We start from the raw sequence: 18,934 nt of genomic DNA on the forward strand, positions 1-18,934 counted from the left end.
TGATGGGGCAGGGGTTGGAGCTTAGTTGACAAAGTGGGACCTATTAGATTGAAAACTCTGTTTTGGATCCTATTCAAGAGGGAGTGGTTAATTAGTCTAAATTACCCCATTAACAATTACTACCACTCTTTAACTCTTATCCTCGAGTGATCTTCGGGCTGTGACTCACAAGTAAAAAAAGACACAAAGAAAATAAAGTGACAAGTGGTGACAAAAAAGTGTGGGAAAAACCCCTTGATTTTTCAATGAATTAATGCATTTGGAGATTTTCACACTTCTACACGGAAGGTAGTGGGAGATGCCCTTTTCTCTACCCTGACACCTCTCTCCCACAGAAGAGACGTTGCGAGCCTATCCTTGTTTTATCGTTATTTCCATTGCAGGTGCTCGTCTGAATTCCAATCTCTGGTCCCCCCTCGCCAATCTTTCACGAAAAACACCCGTCTAGCTTAATCCACTGTGAAAATTTTCCCCCACTCTTTATCTGTGCCTAAATCAAAACGCGGATTCCATGAACAAAGCTTCTTTCTTAGAACTGCACGCCTGTGGAACTCTGTTACGTCTGCCTGCTTCCCACCTGACTACAACTTGGATGTGTTCAAGTCCAACGTTAACAAATTCCTAATGAACCGCCCTCTTAAGTAAACACTTCATTAAATCTACACACTAACGTAATGTACTTGCAATAACCCTTATCCCTGAGTGGCTTCCGGGCCTTGATAAGTGGTGACCACCATGTAAAAAAAAAAAGACACACCGCGACATCAGCTTTTCTTATACTTTGAGTCAGCTGTTCGTTTTATCAGTGTTTTCTAAATATAGAACTCGTGGATGGCGTGATTCTGCTGTCTGCGATAAAAGTTTTAGATAATAGCAGTGTAAAAGCATTTAATTGTCTGTTATTGGTCTCTCTCTCTCCCTCTCTCTCTCTCTCTCTCTCTCTCTCGTATATATATATATATATATATATATATATATATATATATATATATATAATTATCTATTTATCTAGCGATTAGTGGACAACAAAGATTTTAATGGTGACACGTTTTGACATGTATCAAACTTGGTGACCGGTCAAATTTGCATAGGTATTATTCGAACTGGGACCAGACGTGATGTGTCAAGTGTTCCCATTTGAATAAGTTGAATTAAGTTTAGGAGTTGGATCCGAGACGTCAAACAAGCAAGATGGGTTAAAAGGGTCTCCCCATGAGGGAGGTGAATAAAGAAACCACAAGCCAAGATTCATTCCAGTTCTGCTGTGACGAGATGCGCGAGGATTGAATAAAATATTAAAAAAAAAAAACTCATTCGTCTTAGGTGCCTGTCTTGAAGTGTCTTTGTTACAACAGGTCCAGCTTCACCCAGGATGATTGACGAATCTTCCAGGCAGCAACAAAAAAGACAGCAGCGGACAGGTATGTCATCATGTTACGGGCATTAGATGTTCTGACAAGCATACACACAAACTAGAGGAGCCATAGGTCATTAAGATAGACACAAAGACACCGTCAGTTATACCACAAACACCACGTACATACACATAGATGCATACATACTCAAAAGAATATGAATATATGTATGATATAGATATACAACAAAAGGAATGAGAAAGTAAAACCCCGGGATACGGCATTAAACATTAGTAACAAAATACAGTACAGTATATAATACACAATGTATATAATCAAATAACATTATAAATAACACCGTAAGGCGGGACAAATACCGTAACCAGGGGCAAAACATCGTATTTCACATCGTAACCAGAAAAAAAAAAACGTATCCTAGGACCACCGTATCCCGGGGTTATGCTGTATTATTGAAACCGTTTTGGCAGTTCATGTTTCTTCCACTGGTAAGACACAAATACGCAGGAAGACCGAAAATACACTGGCCAACATAAAAATGTAAGTACGTATTTAAAAAGAAAACATTTTAAACATTTCAGACGTGGTTTATGAATTAAAATTTTTATGCTAACCTTTTTTTCATTACTTACATATTCATGTAATGAATACATGGTACAACGATAAAATTATTGCTTTAAAGAAACAGATACTACAGCTTAATTTTAAAACATTTATTGAAAAAAATCTATTCAGGTAACTCGATTACGTAGTAGAGTTGATTTAAAGTTCTGTATATCAGTACAGTCAGGGAAGCAGGAAGGAAATTCCAAAGTCTAGCTGTTCGAAGGAAGAAACTATTAGATTAGAAAGCTTTCTAGCATCTAGGAACCTCAACAGTGAAGGGGTGAGATTTTGTTGCTAAGCGGGTTTGTGGAGGATATGTACGTTGAGGGGGCACAAGTGTAACAAGTTCATCAGAGTACATTCCAAATAGATATTTGTAAAACAGACACAGAAATGACACGTTGGGGTGATGGGGCAGGGGTTGGAGCTTAGTTGACAAAGTGGGACCTAGTAGATTGAAAACTCTGTTTTGGATCCTATTCAAGAGGGAGAGGTTAATTAGTCTAAATTACCCCATTAACAATTACTACCACTCATTAACTCTTATCCTCGAGTGATCTTCGGACTGTGACTCACAAGTAAAAAAAAAGACACAAAGAAAATAAAGTGACAAGTGGTGACAAAAAAGTGTGGGAAAAACCCCTTGATTTTTCAATGAATTAATGCATTTGGAGATTTTCACACTTCTACACGGAAGGTAGTGGGGGATGCCCTTTTCTCTACCCTGCAACCTCTCTCCCACAGAAGAGACGTTGCGAGCCTATACTTGTTTTATCGTTATTTCCATGGCAGGTACTCGTCTGAATTCCAATCTCTGCCCCCCCCCCCTCGCCAATCTTTCATGAAAAACACCCGTCTAGCTGAATCCACTGTGAAAAATTTCCCCCACTCTATATCTGTTCCTAAATCAAAACGCGGATTCCATGAACAAAGCTTCTTTCTTAGAACTGCACGCATGTGGAACTCTGTTCCGTCTGCCTGCTTCCCACCTGACTACAACTTGGATGTCTTCAAGTCCAACGTTAACAAATTCCTAATGAACCGCCCTCTTAAGTAAACACTTCATTAAATCTACACACTAACGTAATGTACTTGCAATAACCCTTATCCCTAAGTGGCTTCCGGGCCCTGATAAGTGGTGACCACCATGTAAAAAAAAAAAGACACACCGCGACATCAGCTTTTCTTATACTTTGAGTCAGCTGTCCGTTTTATCAGTGTTTTCTAAATATAGAACTCCTGGATGGTGTGATTCTGCTGTCTGATATAAAAGTTTTAGTTTTAGTTTTAGATAATAGCCGTGTAGAAGTATTTAATTGTCTGTTATCTCTCTCTCCCTCTCACACACACACATATATATAGCAATATATATATATATATATATATATATATATATATATATATATATATATATAATTATCTATCTATCTAGCGATTAGTGGACAACAAAGATTTTAATGGTGACACGTTTTGACATGTATCAAACTTGGTGACCGGTCAAATATGCATAGGTATTATCCGAACTGGGACCGGATGTGATGTGTCAGGTGTTCCCATTTGAATAAGTTCAATGTAACAGTCTTCAGCCTCAATCACTGCCTCGATACAGGTCCGGAACTGGGAGCATGCCTTTTCCACAACCGCCGACAGGAGCTCGGCGAATACTCGGCGGGTGGCGATGTTATGGTTTCTCATTAGATGATTAGTTTCATTTTACTATTATGCTAAATTCTATTTATGCATAGTTTCTACATTGGGCATAATTATGTAGAATTTAAGATGAAAATGTTGTGGCACACCAAAATATTTATATCTGTCTCTTAATCTCTCTCACCGTATATAAAAGTAGCCTTGTGTGTGTGTGTGTGTGTGCGTGTGCAAAAAATCTCCACTAAACTCCTCTTTAAATATTTTGGCTACAGTATTGAAATTTGATCGCTAGGATATTTGAATCTGTAACACACTTTCGATTTAGTTTTTAGCCCGCAAAAAATTGAGAGCAAAACTGTTGACCTTTGTGGAAGTAGTCGACTAAACCTGTTTGCATGCACAAATCTACATTCATAGATTACGCATTTATATGCGTATGGGCGTAGCTCAGAGGCTAAGGAATGAGGCTTGACATATTTAAGCGTATTTTATCACCGGCCTGTTAACACACACACACACACACACACACACACACACACACACACACACACACACACACACACACACACACGTATGAAGGATTTATAAAGCATAAAAACGATGGTGTTGTTTTTTTTATATTTATATTTTATTAGAATCAATTCTCCTATTTTTGACCCCTTAAAAACTATTTTCACCGGCTAAAGACCCATAAAAGTACGGTCCATAAAAAATCCAGTCATTTGAGGGCTCTAGCGCCGCTCTGCAACTTCTGGTTTCGGAGGAGATAGCGTTTGATAGCATGGAGACAGACAGACAGACTAACAGGCATACAGCCTTTTATATATCAGATTAAATAAAGTGATCACTTCTCGCAAGATACAATAAGATATAATTTGAAGTAAATATAATTAAATCTAAAATAATTTACTACGGTGACAAGATAAAATTGATTTATTAAATATTCGCAAGATAAAAGTTCTTAATCGATTGAAAAGCAAACAAAAAGATAACGTAGAAAAATAACATTAACTAGGTTAGTCATTCTAAGTTGATTATATATATATATATATATATATATATATATATATATATATATTGATTGTAAAGACCTCAAACGCATGTACCATTTGCTTAAAAAAGCTTTTGGTCCTCAAACACTATCTACATCTCCCCTACTCTCAAGTGATGGAATTGCCCTTATAAAGGATCCACATCGCACAGGTCAAATTTTTTAAACTTTGATCCCAATTTTGAGCCTTTAACATTTGTTTTTGGGCTCAAATCAAATTAAAAAGTTTGATCCATGTCCAAGTAACCTACATCAAAAATTTCAAGTGTTTAGACCAAAAATTGGCGGAGGAGTTTGGTTGAGTTTTCAAAGGTCAAATCGTTGAACTTTGACCCCTTAACAGCCAAATTTCTGACCGAAAATCGATTAAAAAGATTTTCCTAAATCTCAATACCCCTTATGTCAAATCTCGGGTCTTTAGAGTGAAAATCAATAGAGTAGTTAGGTAGAGAAATGTACACAAATATAAAACTCTGTGGATCGTCTGGGCTTGATTGCTTGAATTTTGTAATAAATAATTTCATCAAGAATTTGTCACAAGTTTTGGTTTCGGTTTCGATTCTAGCTGATGGCACTCAAGTCATATTTCTTTTTACTTTTGAAATAACTACTATATATTGGGTACAGTATAATATACAATAATCGATAGAAAATTGACACTATAATAATATATACGAAATCTGCATAAATTAAAATATTATTTTTTAACCATATTTTATGACCGGGCAAGGTCGGTGGCCTCTGCTAGTATATATAAAAAATGCACTTTGTGTGTGTGTTGTGTGAGTTCTCTATGAACTCCGAAACGGCTGGGTCAACTTTTAAATATTTCTCACAGGTGTATTTTATGTGTCAAGGAGTGTTCTTAGGTTTTATATTGTAAGTATCAAAAATCGATAATCCAAAAAAATAAGGTTGATTTTGACCAATGTTAACATCCTTATACAGCCTAACATCACAAGTGCATTTGGGAAGTTTTATCACCACACAAGTAGAAGGGCTCGATGCATCAAATAAACAACAACAGTGTTCTTTGATAAGACAAGGACATATCTGAAACGTATGTTTCTGTTTAGAGCACAACTGAACCATGATACTTGACTTTTTCATTTTAAACTTTAATTCAGGCATAAAATAATTTTATAAAATCAATAGTAGATTCTCTACAGTGCAATGTAGACGGCAATGTATTATGGACTAATCACTGCGAGAGGCATCTAAAGCTTCCTCCCAGTGCATTGTGGTTGGTCGCCAACTGGAGCAGGCACTCAATCGATTTGAGTGAAAAATGATGTATTTCACTGATTTTGATGACAATAAAAATATGGGAGTGTGAAACATTAGTTGATCATCATTCAATCCCGGGCAACGTCAGGTCTCTCTGCTAGTACACACGCACACATACACACACACACATATATATATATATATATATATATATATATATATATATATATATATATATATATATATCAACATTGTGAATATAATAACCAATATATATATATATATATATATATATATATATATATATATATATATATATATATATATATATACTTCATTTACTCACATAAAATTAATATACGAAAGTATAAATTTATGCGAAAACTTTAAGTATTTACTTCAAAAGTGCTCGATACGTAGGTAGAGCTAGTTAGTAATTTATATATTTATTTTATTCATCAGGCTTATGCGCATAAGCCTGAGGAATCCTAGAGTGGATGAAACGCCGAATATTCAGTGTAGCTTAATCGACATATATATTTTATAAATTACTATATATATATATATATATATATATATATATATATATATTGGTTACTATATTCACAATGTTTTGGCCGATATAACCTCCACCTTCTACAGGCACAACTTTTTAAACTTGGGGAAAAAATTAATCCATCTTAAGAGTTTTTATGTGAAATTTAGTAACCTGGACAGAATTTCGAACTGAGCCATGAAGGTAAATTATCCTCATTTCGTCAGCCATGAAAAAGTACAAGTCTTAGTTTTATGTTATGCTCAGAAAAAAAGGCCATATATTTTATAGCAAAATTTTTACAACAAGAATTAGTTTTTATTTTTATTTTTTTTTAAAAAGAAGACAAAAACGAAGATGAAGAAGAAGTAGACGAAAAAGAAGACAAAGGAATTAGAGAAAAGCAACAACGAAAAAGAAGTAGACAAAAAGGAAAAAAGAAACGAAAGTACAGAAGTAGAGAAAGAAGATGAAAAAAACGAAGATAGAATCTTAAAATGCACTTGTTTACATTGGACTTGAAGACGACCATGTCTGGAAAGCAGGCCAACAGAACAGAGTTCCACGGGTTGACAGTTCTAGGAAAGAAACTTTGTTCATGAAATTTATGTTTAAATCTACAGGGTGGTCAAAAAGTCAGGTAACATGTTAAAGGTAGAAAAAACAATATGATCCATTATAATCTCTATTCGTTTAATATTATTTCTTGGATGGATATATCATTTAAGATTCAAACGAGTGCACATAAAACTATTCGTTTAATATTATTTGTTTAAATATTTGAGTGTAATATATAAACTACCCCTCCTGATTTCTGGCTTTGGGGCTATGTAAAGGATAGCGTTTATGGCAAGAAGCCTGATACAATAGCGTCTTTAAAGTTATTTATTGAAGAGGAGATTGCGCGGATATCAGCTGACATGATTACACGTGTTACACAATCAGTGGTTAATCGCTTCCAGCGATTGATAGAGAGAAATGGACGACAATTAACAAAATAAACATATTTCATGTTTGTTTCATTTTATATTTCAATGTATGGCACTTAAATATACGTGTATTGCTAATATCGTTTTTCTTTAAAATGTTACCTGACTTTTTGACCAGCCTGTAGATACAGATAGAGAGTGATGGGAATTGTTTACGTGGTTGTAGCTAGATGAGTGCTTGTTTTGAAAAGTTTGCAGGGGGAACCATAGATTGGAGTTCAGTCGAGCACTTGTCATGAAAATAACGATAGAGCAGAGTCAGACTTGCAACGTCTCTTCTGTGGGAAAGAAGTTGCAGAGAAAAGAAAATGGGCATCTTTTACTAGATTTCGAATTTGGTTTTGAACGCTGTCAAGATAGAAAAGAGTGATCTGAGTGGCCCCTCCCCAGATGTGGCAATATGCCGGAAGAGGATTGGAGTGGAAGTCAGATAATTTCTGGTGTTGTAGAACGATCCACCCATTTACTCAGTGACCTTAGCAATCGACTGAGTGGAATGGAGGCATGAATGGATGGTAACATTAAATGCTGCTAAGACTAAACATCTTTCTTTTAATAATAACAAGATGTCTTCTCAACCACTGAAAGCCATGGCTAATGATACACTAATGATACACTAATGATACACTACCTGAAACTCCTCATTAAAACTCCTCAGCTTAATGTTCACAGGGAACGTGAATTCGAACAAATACATTGAGGGCATTGCCAAGGCTGCTGCAAAGAAGGTGGGCTCCCTTTACCGTACTAGAAAATTACTCACATCTGAGGGTATCCTATATATCCTACAAGGCTACCATTCACCCATGCATGAAGTATTGTTGGCCATTGAGCTGGTGCATCTGCTACTAGTCTCCCGCTTTTAGACAGGTTTTTTTTTTTTTTACATAGGCATTACCACTTATCAAGGCCAAGAGGCCACTCAAGGATAAGGGTTAAAGAGCATACAGTAGAAATTTGACAATATAGTAATCGTTAGTAATAGAAATTCGGTAACTTTGTTAACTATACTAATGGCGTATCAAGAACTTGTTTACGTTAGACTTGAACACAACCATATTGTAGTCAGTTAGAAAGCAGGAAAACGGAAGACAATTCCATAGGCGTGTAGTTCTAAGAAAGAAGCCTTGCTCATGGAATCTACGTTTAGGTTTAGGCACAGATAAAGGGTGGGGGGAAATTAGTGATGGTGTTTTCTGGAATTCCCTTCTGGGTCCCTGCTTCCCCGACTGTACTGACATGCAGAAGTTCAAGTGTAACATGAAGCGACATCTTGCTGCCCAACTCCCTACACAGTACCCCTGATGCTTATGTCCCTGATAGTAGCCCCCTACAACAAAGTGACAATGTACCTTGTTTGGGGTGAAAATGTAATACCCCCCCCCCCCCAAAAAAAAAAAAAAAAAAAAAACAGTTGCCATATTCCTTGCCTTGGAAACTTAAAATAAATACTTCACTGGAAGCTGTTTTATTTTATTTTGGAAGTTATTTTAAACATCTTTTTGAACATTTTTCTGATCCTATTTTCTTCACTTTCAGATATTTTATTTTTTTATCTATTCATTCCGTATCCCCTATTTACTGTTTTTATCTTTTTTTTTTTTTTTTACATGGTAGTCACCACTTATCAAGGCCCGGAAGCCACTCGGGGATAAGGATTAATCTCTTCCCCTTCTTTCTCCACTTTCTCTTCTTACTTCCCTATTTTTTCCATTTTTATTTAATTATTGGTTCTTCTTTAATGATCCCGAGTATTTCATGGTGACTTTGTATATATATATATATATATATATATATATATATATATATATATATATATATATATATATATATATATATATATCAATATTCTGATATGCTTGTTTGAAAACAAAGGAGACGTACATCCTGGACAGGGCTGGGGCGAGCACGCAGCCCTGTTTGATTCTGCGATTGATCGGAAACTGGTCAGACAAGTCTCCCCCATACTGAACTCACCCATGCATGTTCTCGTGAAGTGCTTTGATGAGGGACAGCAGGGTAGAGGGACAGCAGGGTAGAGGGACAGCAGGGTAGAGGGACAGCAGGGTAGAGGGACAGCAGGGTAGAGGGACAGCCTACTTTCTCAAGGACAAGGAATAGAGCTACATTGTCGAATGTTTTTTTTGTTTTTTTTTTACATGGAGTTCACCACTTATCAAGGCCCAATGGCCACTCGGGGATAAGGGTTATTGTGTGTACAGTAATCAAAGGGATAGTGTAGCAATAGTATTGGAGGATTGGTAAGGTGTCATTACTTAGGGGGGGGCGGTTCATCAGGAATTTGTTTGTGTTGGACTTGAAGACATCCAGGTTGTAGTTGGGATGGAAACAGGCAAGCGGAACAGAGTTCCACAGGCGTGCAGTTCTAAGAAAGAAGCTTTGTTCATGGAATCTACGTTTTTGTCAGGTCTATGAAAGCCATATGTAGTGGTTGTCACTGTTCTTGTCAGGTCTATGAAAGCCATATGTAGTGGTTGTCACTGTTCTTGTGTCTTCTCTTGGAGTTGTCTCTTACAAAAGATCATGTCCGTAGTTTACCGACCTGCCCTAAAACCATATTGCGATTCAGGATACACAGTTTCAACAATTTTCTGTAGACGTGAGATGAGCAGACGGACCATCAATTTCCCAGTGAGATGCCACGATAATTGTTGCAATTCCCTCTTGAACCTTTGTTTTTGAAAAGTGTTGAACTTTTTGCATCTTTGAAATCTTGTGGGACAGTTTTGTGGCCCCCAGCAGTTGGGATAAGCCGATGGATGTGTTTGGTAAGAATTTCTGAGCCTGCTTTGAGAAGCTGCAGATATTCCATCCTCACCTGCAGCTTTATTGTTATGGAGAGCAAATGTAACTTTGCCTACCTCTTGGATGGCTGGTTCTTCGTCTAGTTCATTTAGAGTTGGGAAAGGATTGACTGATTGAATGACCTGGTGAGACACATTGTTGTCACCATTATACAAGTCAGTGTAATACTCAATCCATCGATCTAATTTCTTAGAATTATCCATGATTGTCGTACCGTCTTTATGCTAAAGGATACCGAGTGATTGCTTGGAGGGTCCTAATGCAGACTTTATTCCAGAGTACATTCCTCGAATGTTTCCTGCATCACAGACTGTTTCAATTGCAGAGTAAAGAGAATCCCAATACTCCTTCACACATTTTCTAGTGACTCTTTTTAGCTTCAGTATTTCCTGTGGTATTCTTTACTCTTCCAAGTTGGTCTGATTTTATGGGAGAGAAGGGCATGTTGTTTTCCTTCGAGAACTGGCTGGATGGTCAGAAGTGAGGCAGAAAACCAATCTTGGTTTCTCCTGGCCTGTCTCCCAAAAACATCAGCACAGTCTTTGATTTCTTCATTGTAGCCCAGTACTGTTCTGGATTGGTCACCTCGTCTGTGGCTGTTTTCAACTTTCCAGACAAGGTCTCACAGAACTCATCCCATTTGGAGGAAATGTTGGTTTAGGAGAGGTCAATCTTAAGCGATTTAACAACTCTCTTATGGTAGGGCTTTGGCTGAAGCACCATTCGAGACACCATAATGCTGTGATCAGTATCACAGTCTGCACTGTGGTATGTTTGTGTGTTGTGTACTTCGCTCTTGTTATTTATTTTGGTTATGACGAAGTCAAGTTTATGCTAGCGAGATGATCTTGGATGACACCAGGACACCTTATGAAAAGGATTACCTGGGAATAGCATGTTTGTAATGATTAGGTTGTTACTGCAGCAAAGCTCAAGGAGGCGTTGCCCATTTTCATTTATCCTTCCAACTCCGAACTTTCCGAGGCATTGTAGCCAGCTTGCATGATCAGCACCTGTGAGGGTTTCGATCCTCACCTGTAACGATGGGAATTTCTTTACCCTCTCACGATACAAAACCAAGTCGAGAGTTCAGGAACTGATGCTGCTGCTTTTTTGCACATTTTCTGCTGAGGATCTTTGATGACCTCTAGATTCTTTCTCAAACTCACTAACACATTTCGTACTAACAATCAGTCTTAAGAAAACCGCCATCCTCTCCCAATCGCATGCGTAGAACCGCTCGTCGTCACGAGAAGACCGTTTTTGTTGACCCCCCGTCGAAAATTGTCGATTTCGGGGTGAAAAAAATGAACGTTTTTGGTCAATATTTCGATATTTTTCGAGCGAAGGATGGGGCTCCGATATGATAGCAAGTTTGTGAATTTTCGTCGTGTCTGTCGAAAGTTTTTAGCAGACATACAAACATACACACATACATACATACATTTTCGCTTTTATATATATAGATAATACAACCCTGAAGAATGTGGATAAATTGAAATACCTTGGTGCGACCATCGTCAAAAACATTTATCTTGACCTCGAACTTAGCATGTGACTTGGTCTAACTTCTATCACTTTTCGGAGGTTCACGCAGTGCGTTTGAAAGAACAAGCACCTGAAAATCAAGACGAGAGTCCATGCGTACGAAGCGTGTGTGTTGAGTGTCCTTCTCTGTGGAGGTGAGATGTGGTCTGCATATCGTCCTCAAGAGTTCAGGGTTAGTGCCTTCTATACAAAATGTCTCTGATCAATCATTGGCGTATCGTGAAAGGACAGAATGACAAACGACGAGCTTTTCAGATGGACAGGTGCGGGTGCACTTTCCTTGAGACTTAAGTTTATAAGACTCTAGTGGGCAGGCCATGTAAACCAAATGTCATGTGAATGCCTACCTCACAATGTATTACATGGTGTTTTGAAAAAGGGTACTTAGTCTGTTGGTCGTCCGCGTCTCAGATTCAAGGATGTGTTAAAGCGAGATCTCAGGGATATCGGTGTGGAATGTGAGCAATGGACAGCACGATCCTAGGATCGGGATGCTTCCGTTTTCCAGCTGACTACAATATGGTTGTCTTCAAGTCTAATGTAAACAAGTTTTTGATGAGCCGTTCCATATAAGTTAACAAGTTTACCGAATCTCCATTACTAACGGTTACTATATTGTCCAATTTCTACTGTACACTTTTTAACCCTTATCTTCGAGTGGCCTCTTGGCCTTAATAAGTGGTGATGCCTATGTAAAAAAAGCAAACAACCCCCCCTCAAAATACGTCATTCCAAGAGGCCATAGTTTTGACCTCTATAGCATTGTATGTCACGACAGACGCTTGCAAAAGATATACATATATATGTGTGTGTGTGTGTGTGCGTATGTGTGTGTGTGTGTAACCTACATATATTTCACCCTTCCGATTTACCCTTATATGTCGTACTTACTTTTACTTCCTATTTACATTTTATCCTAATTCTTCATTCTCATTTTATAGCTAAATATGATTAAGCCATTTTATTTTTTTTTTATTTGCATTTTGTATAATTTTGGCGCTTCTCTTCTTCAGATATATAAAGTACTATATGCTAGTTTGGGTGCCCGGCGTTGCCGAAGGTGTGTGCTGAGCAAAAAAAAAAAAAAAAAAAAAAGGCAGATAGGCTCGAACCCGTACTGTGAAGAAGGGAAAGAATGTAAAAAAAAAAACAAGAAAAACGCCATATATTTGCCGTTGCGTCCATCGTAAATATCGGCGAAAAAATCGACCCCTCCCTATAGAAAAGTGCCCAGTTGAGGGTGAAGGAATAAATGTTTTTAGCCAATTTTTCGGTATTTGTCGTCTGAATGGTCGAGCTTCAAAATGATACCGATCTCGTGAAAATCTCTCGCCTTTATCGAAAGTTTTAGGCAGATATACATACATACATACATACGTTTAAACAGGTGAGATTTATCTCTATATTTATAAAAGCGAAAATGTATTATGTATGTATGTATGTATGTATGTACGCTTTTCCTCGATGTCCACAAAAGGCTTATTTCAGAGAAGCGCTTGCTCGGTTCACAACTTCTTAAAACTTTTTATATCATCTATAAATTGTAATGTCTCAGAGTTACCCACGGAGCTCGCCTGTCTATTTAATTTTATTGACTTTCAAACGTTAATTATTCCACATTTCCCGCATCGGCACGCGTAACATTCGGTTTTCGGTATATAAAAAAAAAGCGAAACTCGACTCGAATCACAGGCCCAGAGCCAGTGGTCTCTAGAGAGCTAAGTAACGTTTGGTAAATGTCGACTTCGTCATATAAGACTGTAGCTTTCATTTCGCTCCTCCTAATAAACAGGGAGAGGGTTTTTAAAAACAAACAAACCGATTTATTCACCTCATTCAAAACTGTCCCGCACAAAATGCTTACTGCTGAATACCTATCGCCGTCACGTCAATCAAGAACGCGCACCTGTTTGATTTTTAACACTTTACTATTTTCCAACTGCACGTCGTGAAGGCTTCGTTTTTTTTCAAGGGCACCTGTTTTTTTTCACATACCCCGAAAAACACCCGGGCAACGCCGGGTACCCCTCGCTAGTATTATATATATATATACATACACACGAATCTGTTTATTACGTAATATTGTTTTCATGACCTGTATTAGTTTTGTCGAACTTGTTTTACTTTCAAGTAAATAGTGAATGGGATTAACGGGATTAAGAAGATTAGTTGGATTAAGAAAGTTGCGATTGGCTGGCTAATCCGTCTATTGTGAGTTAAAATAAATGTAGACTTAAGCTCTGAGGAAGACAATGACTTAAAATGAATGGACTTTTATAAACACACGTGTATCGGTCGAATACTGTTCTTATTTAGCTTATTATTATCGAAACATTTCAGTTCCGTCTCGTAGAACTCTGGAATCTTCATGTCAAACTCAGAAATCTGTATGGAATTTTCAAAGGAGTGGAGTCCGTTATTTACTCAACAGGGGGAGATTATTCTCGTTCCACAAGCCAAGATAGGCTACAAGTTTTAACTACTTCGTGTTTGTATTCTTAGTATCGTCTGCATTAAATAAAGCTTTCTCTTTGAAACTACATGAAGATTTCAGGCAAGAAGCACATGAAGAAGGCCAGACTGGACATACAAGGGTCGTTCCAAAAGTAACTACTCAATCACGGCGATCGAAAACGCTAGAGCCATGGCCGCAATAAGAACCCTCAGAGCCATATTATACCAACTACCACGAGAGACCCAAAAACTTGTTTGCCACATCGAGAACATTAGTATGAAAATTGTAAAACGCAAAAATTCTGAAGTATCCAACCAAATGTGTACACACACACACACACACACACACACACACACACACACACACACACACACACACACACACACACACACACACACATATCCTCCTCCTCCTTCCTTCCTTTTCCATTCCCCTTTTCCCCATGCATGCTCATACTTTCACTACACCGATGAAGACTGAAGGATCGGTCGAAAATTATGCACCTGTAAAAAAAGGTTTTTAATTTTTTTTCATAATATTTTGTATTCCTGCACGTCACCAATTGAAAACGAATAAAGAAAAGCTATAAGCTTTTATACTTTTCGTATTCTTTTTTATACATTTCCATTCATATATATATATATATATATATATATATATATATATATATATCCACTTATCTAGTGTTTCCTTTTCAGATTAAATATGTTTTTAACTCATTTCAAAGTGTTTTTTTTAACATGTTTTATTAACTGTTTGCTCGTATTATAAGCTCTATCTCCTATTTGGTTTTATCGAGATAACTTTATGAATATTAATTCTTTAATATTCATAATATACTTTAATTTTACCATCTTGGATCATTTTGGTAAATTTAATTGTAATTTTTTTATTTAATTTATATATATATATATATATATATATATATATATATATATATATATATATATATATATATATATATATATATATATATATATATATATATATATATAGCATAATCGCATTGACACAATGGTTCTTGTCAGATCACCAAAGTTAAGCAACATTGAGCCTGGTTAGTGTCAGATGGGTGACCATTTAGGAATTCTAGGCGCTGTATGTGCTCTCCGCTTATCTCGGCATTTGCTTCCAAATAGCATGGTATAAAGAGTTCTCACCTATACTACACCCCTTATTAGTGTATAATCCTTATTGAATAAACGAATAAATCTGTATAAATCAAGGATTCGCGCCACATGGTACTATTAAGCCAGTCGGGTTAGGATTCCCTTAGTAAAAGTGGGTAGTAAAAAAAATGTATGTCTTCACCATTTTGATAAATAGTGAAGGAAGGAATGTTATAGAATTACGAGAGAGAGAGAGGGAGAGAGAGGGAGGGAGATGTGTAAATTATATTGAGACACGCTGACCGGAAGTAAGGGTCAGCTGATCGGATTGCGTGTGAGTCACGTGATCAGGTTAGCTGAATCGCAGAGATTTGGTTTAGACTTAGAAGCGGACGGACGACTTCACCGTTGTCTCCTCCCCTTCACTGGCGGGGAGGGGGACGCTGACGTGTGTAGAACAGGACCACACAAGCCAGAGATTCACTTTTCATCTTCTGCGAGACATCTAGAAAGTGAAATAAACTATAAAACCAATTCCTTGTCTTGGAGTGAAATGAATCTTCGTCCAAAACAGGTACCAAGTCTCCCCTCCAAGACGAGATGTTTCCAGATGGACCAACATCGACGACGCAGAAGGTATGTCCGAAAACACATATCTTCCGTATCCTCACTTTCCTTCTCCACGAAATTCTTTATTTGGCCAATCAACTCTGGTGTCCTGGCTTTCTGACTCCTTCCACACCTCTCATCATCCCTCACAGACACCCTCCCGTACTTTAATCTCTTTTGCCACTCCAAAACTGATGCTGGATTCATGCAAGATGGTCCAAAAGCAGTCTGAAGCATTCCATACGATTCTGTGACATTTATCAGTTCAGAATTTTAAAACAAAATTTTATTGCATATCGTTCTTCTAAAGTGTTCTCACGTCAAGATTGCATTTTTGAAATTCACCAGCTATGAAAATCAGGCTTTAGTAGAGTGTATTCCAATTTCTTCTGTAGCTGTTCATTTGAACCTGAAATCATAAAAATTGGTCAGTCATCTCATGTATAGCAATAGCATCCTGAATTTTCAAGAGTCTTCGACCATTTTAAATGCTTGTACAAAAATAGTCTTGAAGTCTTATTGAAGGCACCTCGTACAAAAAATATATTTTATTTTCTTATAATATTTGATATTTAAGAAGCTCAATGTAATTACAGAGCAATATAATGAATGAATGACAAAAGTCTATATTCCAAAATTCATGATGTTGACCATCTTACAATTTATTCCTTTAATTCAGTTGACATTTACAAAGAATCGTAAATGTCAACTGAATTAAAGGAATACATTATAAGATGGTCAACATCATGAATTTTGGAATATAGACTTTTGTCATTCATTCATTCATTCATTCATTATATATATATATATATATATATATATATATATATATATATATATATATATATGTGTGTGTGTGTGTGTGTGTTCAGAATGTGAGAGATTGTACAAAATTATTTCCACAGCCAAACAACGTCGTAGCCTACAAGAGCTATGACAGCCAACAAACCGGAAGTCCAAGACTCGAGTTTAGCTTTCATTCGAGTCTTGGACTTCCGGTTTGTTGGGTGTCATGGCTCTCATAGGCTGCGACATTATTTGGCTGGAAATAGTCATATAAGGAAAGAGGAAAAGGAGAGAGAAAGGGGGAAAGATGAAGGACAAACAGATGAAGAGGAAGAAAGGAAAGGTCAAGGTCATAGAAAAGAGGGAAAGAAAAGAAAGGCGGAGAAGATTGAATGGAAAGAAAAAGGAGAAAAAAACAAGAGTAAAGAGTGAGTGAGAGAAGAAGAAAGAGAGAGAGAGAAGTGGGAGAGAGAGAAGGGGAGAGATAGAAAGAAAAGAGAGGGTGAGAGAGAGAAGGGGGAGAGATAGAAAGAAAAGAGAGGGAGAGTGAATGAGTGGGACAAAGAGAGAGATTAATATCAAATTTATACGAGTAAAATGTGTGTGTGTGTGTGAGAGAGAGAGAGAGAGAGAGAGAGAATGAGAGAAAAAAAGGAAAAGAGAAAAAACGAGAGGAAAGAGAAGAAACAGCGGGAGAGGAGGAGAGAGGGATGAGAGAGAGAAAGAGGGGGAAGAAGAGAAATAGAAAGAAGAAAGAGCACGATAGAGAGGAACAGAGAAAGAGAGGGCGAAGAGAGAAGGAGGGAAAAGAGAAAAAGGAAAGAAAATCATAGACGTAAAGGGAAAAAGAAAAGAGAGAAAATGATTGGGAGGAAAAGAAAGAGAGGTTCGATAGATAGATAGATAGATAGATAGATAGATAGATAGATATCAAATTTGTAGGGGTGAAAAGTTAGAGAGAGAGATAGAGGGGAATGAGGGGAAAGAGAAAGCGAGAAAAAGGGAAGGGAAGGAGGAAGGAAGGGACGGAAAGAGAAAACGATAGAGAAGAAAGGAGAGGGTAAAGCCAGATAGATAGAAAGGATTGAGAAAGAGAGAGAGAGAGAGAGAGAGAGAGAGAGAGAGAGAGAGAGAGAGATCATATCAGGACAAAAACAATTGATGAGCAACACAGTAAGAGATAAATGCGAACTTCACAACGTTAAACACACACACAAAAAAAAAAAAAAAAGACAAAAAACGTCACCAAGATGTCAACACTTACAGCGGTAAATTCATGGCGAAGTCGTAGCGAGGAGAAAGCGTCGAAACATTAAACAGATTCTATCGGCGCTGAAAATTCATTGTATCCAATTGAAACAACGATTACCGACAAATAACAACAACAAAACAGAAAACTAAAAACAACCTATTCAATTTCACGCCATCATCATCATCATCATCATCATCATCATCATCATCATTATCATCTACAGCAGCAGCAGGTGTCGCCGCTGCTGTTACTAATAAAGATGGCTGCCGATAAAACAACTCATCAATCAAGCTTTGTATCTGTTTATTGGACATTATAAAATCTATAACACAAACAGTTTTTTTTTCTGAAAGCAATTCATTAAACTTAACCGCTAAGTAATATATATATATATATATATATATATATATATATATATATATATATATATATATAGTAAGTTATAAAATGCATATGGCGATTAAGCTACACTGAATATTCCGCGTTTCATCCACTCTAGGATTAATATATATGGCGATTAAGCTACACTGAATATTCCGCGTTTCATCCACTAATCCTAGAGTGGATGAAATGCGGAATATTCAGTGTAGCTTAATCGCCATATACATTTTATAACTTACTAACTAACTCTACCTACGTATTGAGCACTTTTGAAGTAAATACTTAAAGTTTACGCATAAATCTATACTTTCGTATATTAATTTTTATTTATTTATTTTATCCTTTTTTTTTTTTGCATGCTACTTCAATAAGGTAATACATTTGAAGCAATAAATTAAAAAGTATGGGATGATGCCTTCTATATTATTATTTTTCTTTAAGCATCCCCCCCTATCATTCAGTTTTAGTCTCGTTTAAGAGCGTTTTAAAAGTTCATTTTGAAGTTATGTCTAATCTCGTTTCAAAATAGGGTAATAA

General features: G+C 36.9%; 1 protein-coding gene across 2 annotated transcripts in view; it reads right to left on the reverse strand.

Annotated features, from left to right (window-relative positions):
• The window catches only part of LOC145263231 (N-acetylated-alpha-linked acidic dipeptidase 2-like), a 544,830-nt gene that overhangs the window by 484,115 nt on the left and 41,781 nt on the right, over positions 1-18,934 (reverse strand). Inside the window, exon 1 of one of the 2 annotated variants that reach the window (XM_080120321.1) lies at positions 18,029-18,216. The exons of the other annotated variant lie outside the window; for it this stretch is intronic. Coding sequence (XP_079976447.1) covers positions 18,029-18,042 — 14 coding nt within the window. The 5' untranslated portion in view covers positions 18,043-18,216. Of the gene's footprint in view, positions 1-18,028; positions 18,217-18,934 lie in introns of those variants that run through there. 2 annotated transcript variants of the gene reach the window in all.

Source organism: Euprymna scolopes, chromosome 38 (genome assembly GCF_053919585.1).
Source record: "Euprymna scolopes isolate OS-2025 chromosome 38, ASM5391958v1, whole genome shotgun sequence".
In the NCBI taxonomy this organism is placed as follows: Eukaryota; Metazoa; Mollusca; class Cephalopoda; order Sepiida; family Sepiolidae; genus Euprymna; species Euprymna scolopes.